This window comes from Podarcis bocagei (assembly GCF_964188305.1).
Source record: "Podarcis bocagei genome assembly, chromosome: 13".
NCBI lineage: Eukaryota > Metazoa > Chordata > Lepidosauria > Squamata > Lacertidae > Podarcis > Podarcis bocagei.
In genome coordinates, this window is record NC_138138.1 from 17,696,318 (window position 1) to 17,710,566 (window position 14,249).

General features: G+C 42.4%; 2 protein-coding genes across 4 annotated transcripts in view; both read left to right on the forward strand.

The window, feature by feature from the left end:
- Positions 1-278: 278 nt before the first annotated feature.
- On the forward strand, positions 279-7,646 carry LOC308571015 (vomeronasal type-2 receptor 26-like). Of its 2 annotated transcripts, none has more exons than XM_081166241.1 (6): positions 279-739; positions 2,322-2,604; positions 4,058-4,921; positions 5,968-6,195; positions 6,495-6,621; positions 6,741-7,646. In XM_081166241.1, the coding sequence occupies exons 1-6, from the start codon at positions 504-506 to the stop codon at positions 7,637-7,639; spliced, it is 2,637 nt and encodes an 878-aa protein (XP_081022367.1). In that variant the 5' UTR covers positions 279-503; the 3' UTR covers positions 7,640-7,646. The 2 variants fall into 2 exon arrangements, with proteins under 2 accessions (XP_081022367.1, XP_081022368.1); XM_081166242.1 differs by lacking the exon at positions 279-739 and adding an exon at positions 1,465-1,650.
- A 3,932-nt stretch (positions 7,647-11,578) lies between these two features.
- LOC308571141 (vomeronasal type-2 receptor 26-like) overlaps positions 11,579-14,249 on the forward strand; it is a 31,274-nt gene continuing 28,603 nt past the window's right edge. Inside the window, exons 1-3 of one of the 2 annotated variants that reach the window (XM_081166571.1) lie at positions 11,579-11,850; positions 12,960-13,242; positions 13,449-14,116. In XM_081166571.1, the coding sequence (XP_081022697.1) occupies positions 11,615-11,850; positions 12,960-13,242; positions 13,449-13,454 (525 nt within the window). In that variant the 5' untranslated portion in view covers positions 11,579-11,614 and the 3' untranslated portion in view covers positions 13,455-14,116. Of the gene's footprint in view, positions 11,851-12,959; positions 13,243-13,448; positions 14,117-14,249 lie in introns of those variants that run through there. The other variant, XM_081166570.1, reaches the window with a different exon arrangement.

Below are 14,249 nucleotides of genomic sequence, written 5' to 3' on the forward strand. Positions count from 1 at the left end.
TATCATTTCCACTCTTCAGATGAAGCTTTTCAGCACTGATATCAGACTGGACCACTGTTCTTTTCTTCCTCCTTGTAGTTATTTTTGCATGCTCTTTTGTCGTCCCATAAACAGACAGAAACCATTTTGATGAAATAACACAAGCATGCGCTGGTGTTTTTTCTGGTCATTTTGTTGTTTTTGATGTAGAGAAACCTGTTTATCATCACAGCTGTAATTATCAATCTCGCCATGACTAAGTCTCTCTTGAATAATGTCTCAATAGATTTCCAGACAATATTAGCCAGAGTCTAAACATGGGCATAAAACACCTTCCTGCTATTCTAAGCAAGGGAGAGGGAGGAGGAAGAGAAAGGATTTCTGCTTTTCTCTTTTTTGAGATGTAAGATAGGATTTTACTCTGGGAATTGGTAGGGAAGTGCTGTTCCTGTCAAGGCAGAGTATTGTACTGAGCGTGGTTCTGAAGCTAAGGTTCATTTTCCAGATGGAAATGAGGGTGTCGGATGAGAAAGAATATTTGCCTCAGTATGTTGCTGTTTGTTGTGCCCATTCTCTTTCATCTGCCTCCTATGGTGTGCAAACATACATGTTGCACCATCCATGATCTGTCCAGAATTCCTCATGAATACTACCAACCTGGTGATCTTATTGTTGGCGGACTTGCTTCTCACCTCTTTACCTCTTTTGACAAAGTAGACTTCACAGAAAGGCTAACCACCCATCAACTTCTTAATACCTTGTAAATACTTCATGTATCAAGTAATCAGGTGGTACAGAAACATTCCCCAGTGCTAACCAGGCTTACTGAGAAGCATGTTCCACTGATTTTAGAGGGATTTCCTTCCAGGCAGAGGTGTTGGGGAGGGGGGACCATCTCAGAGCTGAAGAGTTGGCTTGGAGGGAGGGAAATGGAGATCTGAATGTGTCATCAGTGAGATGAGAGAGTCTTTCTTTCATTCATGTGTTCTCTCCTCCCCACATCCCACCAAATTTCTTCCAAGAAGGGTTTCACAAGAGGAGCCACAACTTAAACTTACCTACTTCAAGATGGAAAGCCCTTCTCTGTTCTGAATATTGAACTTTATCTCAGAAAGTTTGGGGTGAAGGGTCTTAAAAGCTCACCTCTCCTTTGAGGTGAAATTCTCATTCCGATGTTCTCATCCAAGTCAGGCTAGTCTTATATGACCCTCCCAGTTTAAAATGTGTCACAGGTTTGAATATGATGAGAACTACTCCATTAAACCTGGCTACCTGCTTCTCTGCTTTTCGATACAGCTTTTTTGTTGGATCAGCTCAGTACCTGTAAATAAACAATTTGTATATGTCTAAGCCCAAAGGGCAGCCTGTACACTTTATTTTTATCATGTTAGATCTTTAGATGAAGGGGGTATATTATTATTATTGTGACTGTCAATGTCTGTAGCCTTGTAGTGTAACTATGGTGCAGGCTTGTTCGATGACAGAAGACTGGTGACAGGGGAAGAGAGGGAATTTCATTTATAGACAGGGCTGGATCAGGTCCATTTATTCCAATTGTCCTGGGCAACAACAGACTAATTGGCTGAAGATTCTGATCAGCCAGGAAATGGCAGTTAACTGTCAGTTAACTGTAAGGTGGGAGGTGGGAGGGAAAAACCAAAGAAAGCTGAGGTGAAAGTGGACAGCTGAGGCTTAAATATTAAGCTATATTTTGTGTTGAAGATCAGAACAAGTGAGCTGGTGTCTACTTTAAGGTAGGAGGCTGTCCAGTTCTTACAAATCAGTTCACATTTAAATATGAACCTACCAAAATTTGCTTGCTCTAAAAAGGTATCTAAACCAAAACAGAGCCTTCATTTGAAAATTATATTTCTCCAGATTTTGCAGTGCTATCTTCTAGCCATGTATGCAAAAATGCCTATATGGATGTAAAGTTTCCATAAAAATGCATATATAGTGGTACCTTGGGTTAAGAACTTAATTCTTTCTGGAAGTCCGTTCTTAACCTGAAACTGTTTGTAACCTAAGCTACCACTTTAGCTTATGGGGCCTTCTGCAGCCACTGTGCCGCTGCCACACGATTTCTGTTCTCATCCTGAAGCGGACACTGTAACCTGAAGCGTCTGTAACCTGAAGCATCTGTAACCTGACGTACCACTGAATTAATAAAAGTGAGCTACAAGTATAAAAGTGGGATACAATGTATTCCTTCAGGGGAAACTCCTTTCCATATATAATAGGACACAATTTGCACTAAAATGCTGAAGAATTGTCAAGCATTCCCCCCTTTTTAACTTTCATAGCATATATTTCAAAAATAAAGCATGAAATTCTCATTGCAGTGTTGTGCCAAAGAACTACCAGCATATTCTGGCCTTGATATTTGCTGTCAAGGAGATCAATGAGAACCCCAAGATCTTACCAAATCTCACCTTAGGATTCCACATCTATGAAAGTTACTTCAATGAAAGGATGACCTACCGGGCTGCTCTGAACCTTCCCTCCACACTTATACCCAACTACAAGTGCGACACCCAGAAACACCTGGTGGCAGTAATTGGGGGACTGGACTTTGATACCTCCCTCTACATGGCAGACATATTGAGCATCTACAAGATTCCCCAGGTAAGATACAATCACCATGATCTTTTCTATCCAAAAACGTTTTGTAGAGTTGTGACTAAAAAGGAGGGTGGTCCTGCTCTTCACAAAATGTATTTCCTGTTTGCTTTGCAAATTTAATAACTTGTGTAGCACAAAACAGATAGTGAGCCATCAGCAGCCTTTTAACATGTCTGCTCTAGATCAGCAGCCTTCTCTCGCCTTCTTAAACACACTTGCCTTTTCTCTCTGTTCTAGGTCTGAGGAGTGCCTCCCCTGACTCCTCAAACTAGTCTGGTGTCCCAAATGCAGTAGATGACACGGTCCTATTGGTATATTGAAGGAGGATTCATTGCAGGACCAGTTGGTTTCTATCTCAGGCAGCAGAATGTATTAGGTGTGACCTGGCCTCACCCAATAAACCAAGAAGTGTGGGTGGTATGGGAGAAGGTGGCCCTCTAGATATATGAGGTTCAGACAATTTAGAGCTTTTAAAGGTCAATACTAGTATTTTCAATAGGTGACTTTCTCTTTATGTTTGGAAACGGTCCTGTTTCCTGGGCCAGTTATAAACAAAGATCAGTAGCTTTGTCTTCCACAATACAGAGATTCTACCGAGGAATGCAGGGAATTGTCTGGATTGGCCAACAAACCTCGCACTTTGGCTCATGTGTTGGCAGAAAGGTGCCCTCTTTTCACTGGAGGTGAAGGAGGCATGACCTACACAAGATTGGCAACAGCAGCTTACTACTCTATGGCCTTTGCACCCTCATGCATTAATTAGAGCTAAACATGCTAGTTATATAAGGCTGCAATTTATCCCATGGTTGGGGCTCAGGAAACAGCACCCCCACCCCCACCCAGTCCTGCTTTCCGCCCTCCTGACTGAGAAGGTACTGTGCTTATGGGAGACAGCTCATCTCACCTCGCTTCCTTACTCCAACTACTCAAAAAAACAAAAAAAAAACAAAAAAGAAACGCTCCACATTCCATTCTGCAAATTGACATTTCTTCCAACTTTGCCTGTGGCTTACTGGCTGGAGACTTAAGCTGCTCTTTTACAAAGCTGGAAGCCTGCCTACCACGAGGCAGCTGTGCACACGTTCTGGCATTTGTGTGTGAGTCTGTGCGTCTGTAGTACAATAGAAGTTTGGAAAGGAAGGGAAGGCAGGACGTCATAAAATAAAGAGGTGAAATGTTGTGATGAAACAAAGGGGATGAAATGGAGAAGGAAAATTAGGGAGAGGGGCAGCAGCAGATCAGGAAAGCAAGGAGAATGAACTTGAGACAGGAGATCAGAAGAAAGGAGAGCAAAGCAGGGAAGCACTCCATGGAGGCCAAATCGGCCACCTTCCCAACTGTCTGGAGTCTCCTTCCTGAGGCAACTGGCTCATCTCATCTCTATGGTGGGTAGGCCTTGAGTACACATACAATCCTTCGTCTGCATTTATGAATTATGCCTCTTTATTCCTTTTAGCTCACTTATGGTTCCTTTGCTCCAGAAGATCCTGGTCAAAGCCAATCTACTTCCTTCTATAGGATGGTGCCCAATGAAGCCCATCAGTACACTGGGATTGTTGAGTTACTTCTGCACTTTGGTTGGACATGGGTTGGGCTGCTCGCAGTGGATAATGACAGTGGAGAGAGATTTATTCAGACCCTGAGACCTCTGCTCTCCCAGAAAGGCATTTGCTTGGCCTTCTCAGAGACAACCCTGAAAACCACATATTTGGCAGAGTTTTATGATTTGCAGTCTGACTTAATTCAAATCTATCATGTTATTATGGAAAGTGAAGCCAAGGTTGTTGTTTTCTATGGCGGAACAACGCCCATGATTCGCTTGCGAATAATGCTAGTGCTAGGTGAAATGGAAAATATTAATAAAACATCTGTGGGCAAGGTGTGGATTCTGACAGCACAGGTGGATTTCACAGCATTGACCTATCAAATGAGCCTGGATATGCAAGTCTTCCACGGTTCCCTCTCCTTTGCAGTTTATTCAAATGTGGTACAAGGATTCAAAGCGTTTCTTCAGGTACAAAATCCTTTTGAGGAAAATGGAAATGGCTTTGTCAAGCAGTTCTGGGCACAGGTATTTCTCTGTTTATTTCCAAACTCCAATACAGAGGAGCAGGCCAGTGGAACCTGCACTGGAGAGGAGAAGCTGGAAAATCTCCCTTCATCTGGCTTTGAGATGAGCATAACAAGCCACAGCTATAGCATCTATAATGCTGTCTATGCCACAGCACATGCTCTACATGCCATGTTCTTGCCCGGGGCCAAATACAGGGCAGCGGTGGAAGGAGGGATGCAGAAGCTTCAGAAACTGCAGCCTTGGCAGGTAATGCCTATTATAACACACAAGTTATTTGACATGGGCAGTGAAGTGATCTCTTCCAGCTTTTGCCTTCTGGAAGAAGGTACAGGGTTATAAAGACTAGGACTAGTTGCCTGAGAAACAGTTTTTATTCAAATACTATTTTGGTTTTAAACACAGTGTAAGGTAGTCTCTACGGGAGTATATTGTATTTAATTACCAGGTATCAGAGTTTTTAGGGAGCTAACCAGGCTGGGATAGCAGGACTAGCAGGCTTGTTGGTTTCTGAATGTCTGGTGTAGATTTTCAATTTTGTTGTTCTGTATGGGACAATGACAATAAAGATTATCATATTGTATCAAAATGTAGAAGACTACACTGAAAATTTTCAAGTACTCACTGTAAACTAGGATCCTCCGCTTAACATACGCAGATAAGCTGCTCCTCCAGTTGTTAAGCAGTAGCTGCGAATCCTGAACTGTGCTGCTTCTTTGTTAATAGCTACCTATGTTTGCGGAGAAACTGTAAGTGAAGGAGGATCTGATCTTGCTCTGTCCTGCTCCTTTACAAGCAGTTTCTCTGCACACAAGTTAAGGGGAGGATCCAAGCCTACAATGTGAGGAGAAGGTGAGATCAGTTCAGAGAATTCACATGTAGGCTGAGTTTCCCCAGAGCCAAAAGGCTTTGTTGCCCATTTCCTCCCAAAGTGAAGGGAAGTGACACAGATGAAGCCTGGTAGGACAGCTTGCTCCATGGCATTAGCCCCCTTCATGCGTTTATTAGATGTCTACATGATGATTATTTGAGGCTGGTTACCCTATGATTCTCTTCTGTGGGGTGAGAGATATCCAAGCAGTGGGAACTGAAAGCCATGGATTTTTCCTCATTTCTTCTTGGTCAGGAATGCATTAGGATTTTTCCTATAGGAGAGAAAGTAAATCATTGTCTATCTATGGGAATGATCACCTTATGAGCCATTACTGCCAGTACTGAACTTTGGAGACATCCTGAGTTTCAGTAAGGAGAGACATATGCAGTACTTCATAATTCCTATTTTTCTTCCAATGCAGATCCATCCCTTCCTTACGAGTGTCTCCTTTAACAACTCTGCTGGGGAAACAGTATCTTTCAGTGAGAGCAGGGAAGCAGAAGCTGGCTTTGATATTACCAACATAGTCACTTTTCCAAATAACTCCTTCATGAGAGTCAAGGTCGGAAGACTGGGTGGGGAGGCTGTCCCAGGCCAGCTGATTTCCATTGATGACAACAGAATGGTGTGGCACCAGAGCTTTCACCAGGTGAGGCATAATTCCTACATCCATGAGAGATGGGAAAAGAGAATATCTTTAACATTGAGACATAGGAAAAGAGAATACCTTTAACATTACATTCCAATAGATTGCGCTCCATTTGAGATATTTGTTCCCCAGATGGTCAGGTTGAGTACACTTTTTGTAAAGCATAAATAGAAAAATAAGTAGTTTGGCTCCGAGTTTGGAATAAGTAATTTAGTGTATTCCTGTTTTTAGTTGGGGGTGGGGGGGATACTACTAATTTCTGTGTGCTAAAATGTTTCTATATTTATTTAAATGGGCAGGTTCCACCCATTTCACTATGTAACTCAAATTGCCCTCCTGGTTCCAGGAAGGAAAAGAAGGAGGGGGAGCCATTCTGCTGCTATAACTGTGTTCCATGTCCTCAAGGCAAGATTTCATCCCAGAAAGGTAGGAGACACAATATATACATGGTACTTTTGGAATGTATAAAGGACACATCTGTGATATTTCTATTTGTAGTTGCTATCCAGAACATCTGAAATCTGAATATATTATTTTCTCTTCAGACATGGTTGACTGTGTTGGGTGCCCCGAAGACCAGTATCCACACAGAGACCAATCGCAATGCATTCCAAAGACCATCAGCTTCCTGTCTTTTAAAGAGCCTCTGGGGATGAGCTTAGCATTGTTGGCTCTTTCTCTCTCTCTCCTCACAGTGGTGGTCCTAGTCATCTTCATTAAACATCAGGACACACCCATTGTCAGAGCAAACAATCGGGACCTCACCTACACGCTCCTCACTTTCCTCCTGCTCTGCTTCCTCTGCCCATTGATCTTCCTCAGCCCTCCAGAAAGAGTGAGCTGCCTGCTCCGACAAATGGCTTTTGGACTTGTTTTCACAGTGACCATTTCTTGTGTTCTGGCCAAAACGATCACGGTGGTTCTGGCCTTTGTGGCCACCAAACCAGGATCCCAAATGAGGAAGTGGGTGGGGAAAAGACTGGCAAGCATCATTGTGTTTTCTTGTTCCCTTATCCAAGTGGGCATTTGCGGTGTGTGGTTAGGAACCTCTGCCCCATTCCCTGATTCCGACATGCAGTCTGTGATGAGGGAAATCATTCTAGGCTGCAACGAAGGGTCAGCCCCCCTGTTTTACTGTGCCCTGGGCTACATGGGCTTTTTGGCCATTCTCAGCTTTGTTGTGGCCTTTTTTGCCAGGAAACTGCCTGACAGCTTTAATGAGGCCAAATTTATCACCTTTAGCATGTTGTTGTTTTGTAGTGTTTGGATCTCGTTTGTTCCAGTCTACCTGAGCACCAAGGGGAAATACATGGTGGCTGTGGAGATCTTCTCCATCTTGGCCTCCAGTGCTGGCTTACTGGGCTCCATCTTTGCTCCCAAATGCTACATCATTGTGTTGAGGCCTGATCTGAACTGCAAGGAGAAGTTAATAAAGAAGAAGTAACAAATTAGCCTAACATCTCTGTTTTTTGTTCTATCAGAATATGAGCAAATTAATCTCTCTTTTTCTACATCGTATAACCATGCTGTATTTTATCTGTTACAATTCCTATGCGCAATTCCTTTTAAAATCCTCTGTGGTCTTTCTGAAACAGGGGTCCACAACCTTTTTCAACATTTGGAAAACTAAGAAACTGTCATGGGTACTGCAAAGTCTGAAGGCCTGACTAGAACACCAGATGGTGGTGAATTATACACTGAATAAGAGAAAACAATATATTGGGAGGCTTAAAAAGCTTCCACTTATTCTTTTCTATGTGATTCTCCAGTAAGTAAGGTTTCAGTGGAACTGCTACTGTCATGATTAATCAGTATCATTCATTTCAGTAGTTACAGGCAATATTTGCTACACAATTTCTGGTTTTTATTTTCTTGTTTTATTTATTTACTTTTCAATTTCTATACCACTTTATACTTTTAATAAAAATCTCAAAGTGGTGTACAGCATATCAAAACAAATAAAACAATAATGCAATAGCTGGGTGATGTTCCTCTGGCCTCATTGTTCTTACTTATAACAAGGGTGGTATTGCTAATGGACTTTGGTTCAGAAGATGGGACTGATTAGTTCTGAATGAATATTTTGGAGAAAAAGTGTTTTGAACATGAGTGCAATAAAAATCCTTTTAATTAGAAAATATAATATTATCACACATTCTTTGAATAATGTTGAAACAAAAGATTGGTAAATAAAAAGACAATTTTATTCCATGACCCACTATGAATACTGAATACATCTGGGCAATTGTAAAGTTAATTCTCTTTTACATCTTGATATCTCAAATACGTTAATTAACCATTCTTTTTTTGTATTTGCTAATCGTTTTTTCTTTATCTATATACCACCCCTCCAAATAGTTCTTTGTTTCACATACTCACATTTGTTTGGGCATTTCTATATGTTTCCATATCTGAAGTGCTTTTCTAGTAGGAGCACAAATAGCTGCTTCTACTTATAATAATAATATAATAATAATTTATTATTTATATCCCACTCATCTGGTTGTTTCCCCCCAGCCATTCTGGGCAGCTTCCAGCACAATATTAAAATATAATGATTCATCAAATATTAAAAGCGTCTCTAAACAGGGCTGCCTTCAGATGTCTTCTAAAAGTCTGAGAGTTGTTTATTTATTTCACATCTGATGGGAGGAGATTCTACAGGGCGGGCGCCACTACCAAGAAGGCCCTCTGCCTGGTTCCCTGTAACTTGACTTCTCACAGTGAAGGAACCGCCAGAAGGCCCTTAGTGCTGGACCTCAGTGTCTGGGCTGAACGATAGGGGTGGAGATGCTCCTTCAGGTATATTGGGCCTACGCCATTTAAGGCTTTAAAGGTCAGCACCAACACTTTGAATTGTGCCCGGAAACATACTGGGAGCCAATGTAGGTCTTTCAGGATGGGTGTTATGCGGTCTCAGTGGCCACTCCCAGTCACCAGTCTAGCCGCCGCATTCTGGATTAGTTGTAGTTTCCGGGTCACTTTCAAAGGTAGCCCCACACAGAGCACATTGCACTAGTCCAAGCAGGAGATAACCAGAGCATGCACCACTCTGGCAAGACAGTCCACGGGCAGATAGGGTCTCAGCCTGTGTACCAGATGGAGCTGGTAGACAGCTGCCCAGGACACAGAATTGACCTGTGCTTCCATGGACAGCTGTGAGTCCAAAATGACTCGCAAGCTGCGCATCTGGTCCTTCAGGGCAAAGTTACCTCATTCTGGACCAGGGAGTGTTCCACACCCACCCACCTCCTGTCCCCCAGAGACAGTTCTTCTGTCTTGTCAGGATTCAACCTCAATCTGTTAGCTGCAATCCATCCTACAACTGCCTCCAGACACTCTCACAGCACTTGCAAAGAATGTGTGGTTTCTGAACACCTTCTCAGGGTTAATTTCCCAATGCTGCAGGACATGTAAAGGAGACGTGAGAGATGCTAGCATATCAGGAAGGAGTGGGGTTTTCTAGATCTAGTTTGACCATGGGGGCCTAGCCTATGGTCCTCCATGGGCAAACAAGTAAAAGAGATGGGTTATACCTTTCAGGGTGACAGCAGGTACGAAATTAAAAGACGCCTGCTTCTTGGGAGAAAAGCAATGACAAACCTAGACAGCATCTTAAAAAGTAGAGAAATCACCTTGCCAACAAAGGTCCGTATATTAAAAGCTATAGTTTTCCCAGTCGTGATGTATGGAAGTGAGAGCTGGACCATAAAGAAGGCTGATCGCCGAAGAATTGATGCTTTTGAATTATGGTGCTGGAGGAGACTCTTGAGAGTCCCATGGACTGCAAGAATATCAAACCGATCCATTCTTAAGGAAATCAGCCCTGAGTGCTCACTGGAAGGATAGATCCTGAAGCTGAGGCTCCAATACTTTGGCCACCTCATGAGAAGAGAAGACTCCCTGGAAAAGACCCTGATGTTGGGAAAGATGGAGGGCACAAGGAGAAGGGGACGACAGAGGACGAGATGGTTGGATAACGTTCTCGAAGCTACTAGCATGAGTTTGACCAAACTGCGGGAGGCAGTGGAAGACAGAAGTGCCTGGCGTGCTCTGGTCCATGGCATCATGAAGAATCGGACACGACTAAATGACTAAGCAACAACAACAATGTTGAGGGTTATGTTGTCTGGGAAGATTAGCTGGGCCCTTTCAGAAAACCAACCCTGACAGCAGCCCTACATACCACATTCAGATGAAATCCTACAATAAGAAGTGAAAGCAGGAAATAGAAGCAAATACGTTATTGAGAGATTGCAGCACCAAACAGAACCATTTTAACTTAGAATTACATTTAAGGAAGATACCAAGACACTCTTGGAATTTGAGCAGAGCCCCAAAATAGCAAAAGCTAGCTTACCTCACCCTAATTACCAATCTTTAGAATCATAGGCCCAGCCAGCAGGCTTTATACCGACATACACGGCCTACTGCTCTCTATCAGTCTACCCAAGAAGCACAACATTTAAGGTCTTAGCTGGTTGCTACAAGCTCAGAACTCATGGCTCTCTTGGGCTCCTTTACCAATAATTTGGAGCTTTCACCAGTGTAACTAAGCCAAGTGTTACTGCCTGTGTTTTCTGACTGATGTATGGAGAAACACATGAACCTGACCTTTGAAGCGTTTGTAAGTAAGCCAGTTTTTCACTTACCAGATGTGTGGTCCTGTTCAACAGTAAGGTGAGAGGGAAGTTTTGGAACTCATGGGGGTATATTTTTAAGATCTAACAACCTATATTTCCATGCTTTACTTTGCTGAATATTTTGTGATTAAAAATATCTGTTGGGGTTCTCTCACCAAAGAGTACTTGCCCCAAACCTGGATCTTGGCATCCAGGGGATTCTCCTTTTTTATACTTAATTTTCCTTCCTACCAACACAAATCATCTGTCATAACTCAATCCCTTTCACAATTTTTCAATCTTATTATGATTGTCAGTAAATTAATGAACAGATGAAGCTTTACAGCACTGATAGCAGACTGGACCACTGTTCTTTTCTTCCTCCTTGTAGTTATTTTTGCATGCTCTTTTGTTGTCCCATAAACAAACAGAAACCACTTTTGATGAAATAACAGAAGCATGTGCTGGTGTTTTTTCTGGTCATTTTGTTGTTTTTGATGTAGAGAGACCTAGTTATCATCACAGCTGTAATTATTAATCTCGCCATGACTAAGTCTCCCTTGAATAATGTCTCAATAGATTTCCAGACAATATTAGCCAGAGTCTCAACATGGACATAAAACCCCTTCCTGCCATTCTAAGCAGGGGAGAGGGAAGAGGAAGAGGGAGGATTTCTGCTTTTCTCTTTTATGAGGTGTAAAATAGGATTTAATCTGTGAATTGGTAGGGAATTGCTATTGTACTGAGTGCGGTTCTGAACCTAAGGTTCATTTTCCAGATGGAAATGAGGGTGTCAGATGAGAAAGAATATTTGCCTCAGTATGTTGCTGTTTGTTGTGCCCATTCTTTTTCATCTGCCACATATGGTGTGCAAACATACACATTGCACCATCCATGATCTGTCCAGAATTCCACATGAATACTACCAACCTGGTGATCTTATTATTGGCGGACTTGCTTCTCACCTCTTTACCTCTTTTGACAAAGCAGACTTCAAAGAAAGGCTAACTACCCATCAACTTCTTAATACCTTGTAAATACTTCATGTATCAAGTAATCAGGTGGTACAGAAACATTCCCCAGCGCTAACCAGGCTTACAGAGAAGCCTGTTCCAATGATTTTAGAGGGATTTCCTTCCAGGCAGAGGTGTTAGGTGGGTGGGGAACCCATTTCAAAGCTGAAGAGTTGGCTTGGGAGGAGGGAAATGGAGATCTGAATGTGTCGTCAGTGAGATGAGAGAGTCTTTCATTCATGTGTTCTCTCCTCCCCACATCCCACCAAATTTCTTCCAAGAAGAGTTTCACAAGAGGAGCCACAACTTAAACTTACCTACTTTAAGATGGAAAGCCCTTCTCTGTTCTGAATATTGAACTTCATCTCTGAAAGTTTAGGGTGAATGGTCTTAAAAGCTCACCTCTCCTTTGAGGTGAAATTCTCATTCAGATGTTCTCATCCAAGTCAGGCTAGTCTTATATGACCCTCCCAGTTTAAAATGTGTCACAGGTTTGAATATGATGAAAATAACTCCATTAAGCCTGGCTATCTGCTTCTCTGCATTTCAATACAGCTTTTTTGTGGGATCAGATCAGTACCTGTAAATAACCGATTTGTATATGTCTAAGTCCAAAGGGCAGCCCCTACACTTTATTTTTATCTTGTGAAATATATTATTATTATTAATCAGCTTTGTGGTTTCAAAATATTTCAAAATATTTTATGGCTTCTGTTGATGTCTCTGTGTGACTGTCAATGTCTGTAGCCTGGTAGTGTAACTATTGTGCAGGCTTGTTCGATAATAGAGGACTGGTGGCAGGGGAAGAGAGGGAATTTCATTTATAGACAGGGACTGGATCAGGTCCATTCATTCCAATTGGCCTGGGCAACAACAGACTAACTGGCTGAAGGTTCTGATCAGCCAAGAAATGGCAGTTAAGCGTCTGTAACTTGAGGTACCACTGTATTAATAAAAGTGAGCTACAAGTATAAAAGTGGGATACAGTGTATTCCTTCAGGGGAAACTCCTTTCCATATATAAAAGGACAAAATTTCAACTAAAATCTTGAAGAATTGTCAAGCCTCCCCCCCTTTTTTTAAATGCATAGCATATATTTCAAATATATAGCATAAAATTCTCATTGCAGTGTTGTGCCAAAGAACTACCAGCATATTCTGGCCTTGATATTTGCTGTCAAGGAGATCAATGAGAACCCCAAGATCTTACCAAATCTCACCTTTGGATTCCACATCTATGACAGTTACTTCAATGAAAGGATGACCTATCGGGCTGCTCTGAACCTTCCCTCCACACTTATACCCAACTACAAGTGCGACACCCAGAAACACCTGGTGGCAGTTATTGGGGGACTGGACTTTGATACCTCCCTCTACATGGCAGACATATTGAGCATCTACAAGATTCCCCAGGTAAGATACTGCCTTGGACTCTTCACACTCAATCACCATGATCTTTTCTATCCAAAAACGTTTTGTAGAATTGTGACTAAAAAGGAGGGTGGTCCTGCTCTTCACAAAATGTGTTTCCTGTGGGCTTTGCAATTAAAGATGTCTGCTCTAGGTGGGCAGTCCTATTTCCCCTTCTTAAGCACACTTGCCTTTTCTCTCTGCTCTAGGTCTGAGCAGCGCCTCCCCTGACTTCTCTAACTAGTCTGGTGTCCCAGTGCAGTAGATGATACGGTCCTATTGGTATATTGAAGGAGGATTCAATGGCAGGAACAGTTGGTTTCTATCTCAGGCAGCAGAATGTATCAGGTGTGACCTGGCCTCGCCCAATAAACCAAGAGGTGTGGATGGTATGGGAGAAGGTGACCCTCTAGATATATGAGGTTCAGACAAATTAGAGCTTAAAAAAGTCAGTAATAGGATCTTCAATAGGTGACTTTCTCCTTATGTTTGGAAATGGTCCTGTACAGAGCTTCTACTGAGGCATGCAGAGAATGGTCTGGATTGGCCAACAAACATTGCACTTTGGCTCATGTGTTGGCAGAAAGGTCCCCTCTTTCACCGGAGGTGAAGGAGGCATGACCTACACAAGATTGGCAACAGCAGCTTGCCACTCTATGGCCTTTACACCCTCATGCATTAACTAGAGCTAAACATGCAAGTTATATAAGGCTGTAACTTATTGGGGCTCGGGAAACACCACCCCCATCCCAGTCCTGTTTTCCACCCTGCTGACTGAGAAGGTACTGTGTTTGTGGGAGACAGCTCATCTCACCTCGCTTCATTACTCCAGCTCCTCAAAAAAAAAAAAAAAACCTCCACATTCCATTCTGCAAATTGACATCTCTTCCAACTTGGCTATGGCTTACTGACTGGAGACTTAAGGTGGTCTTTTGCAAATCTGAAAGCCTGCCTGTCAGAAAGAACAAGAAGAATAGTTTGGATTTGATATCCCGCTTTATCACTACCCG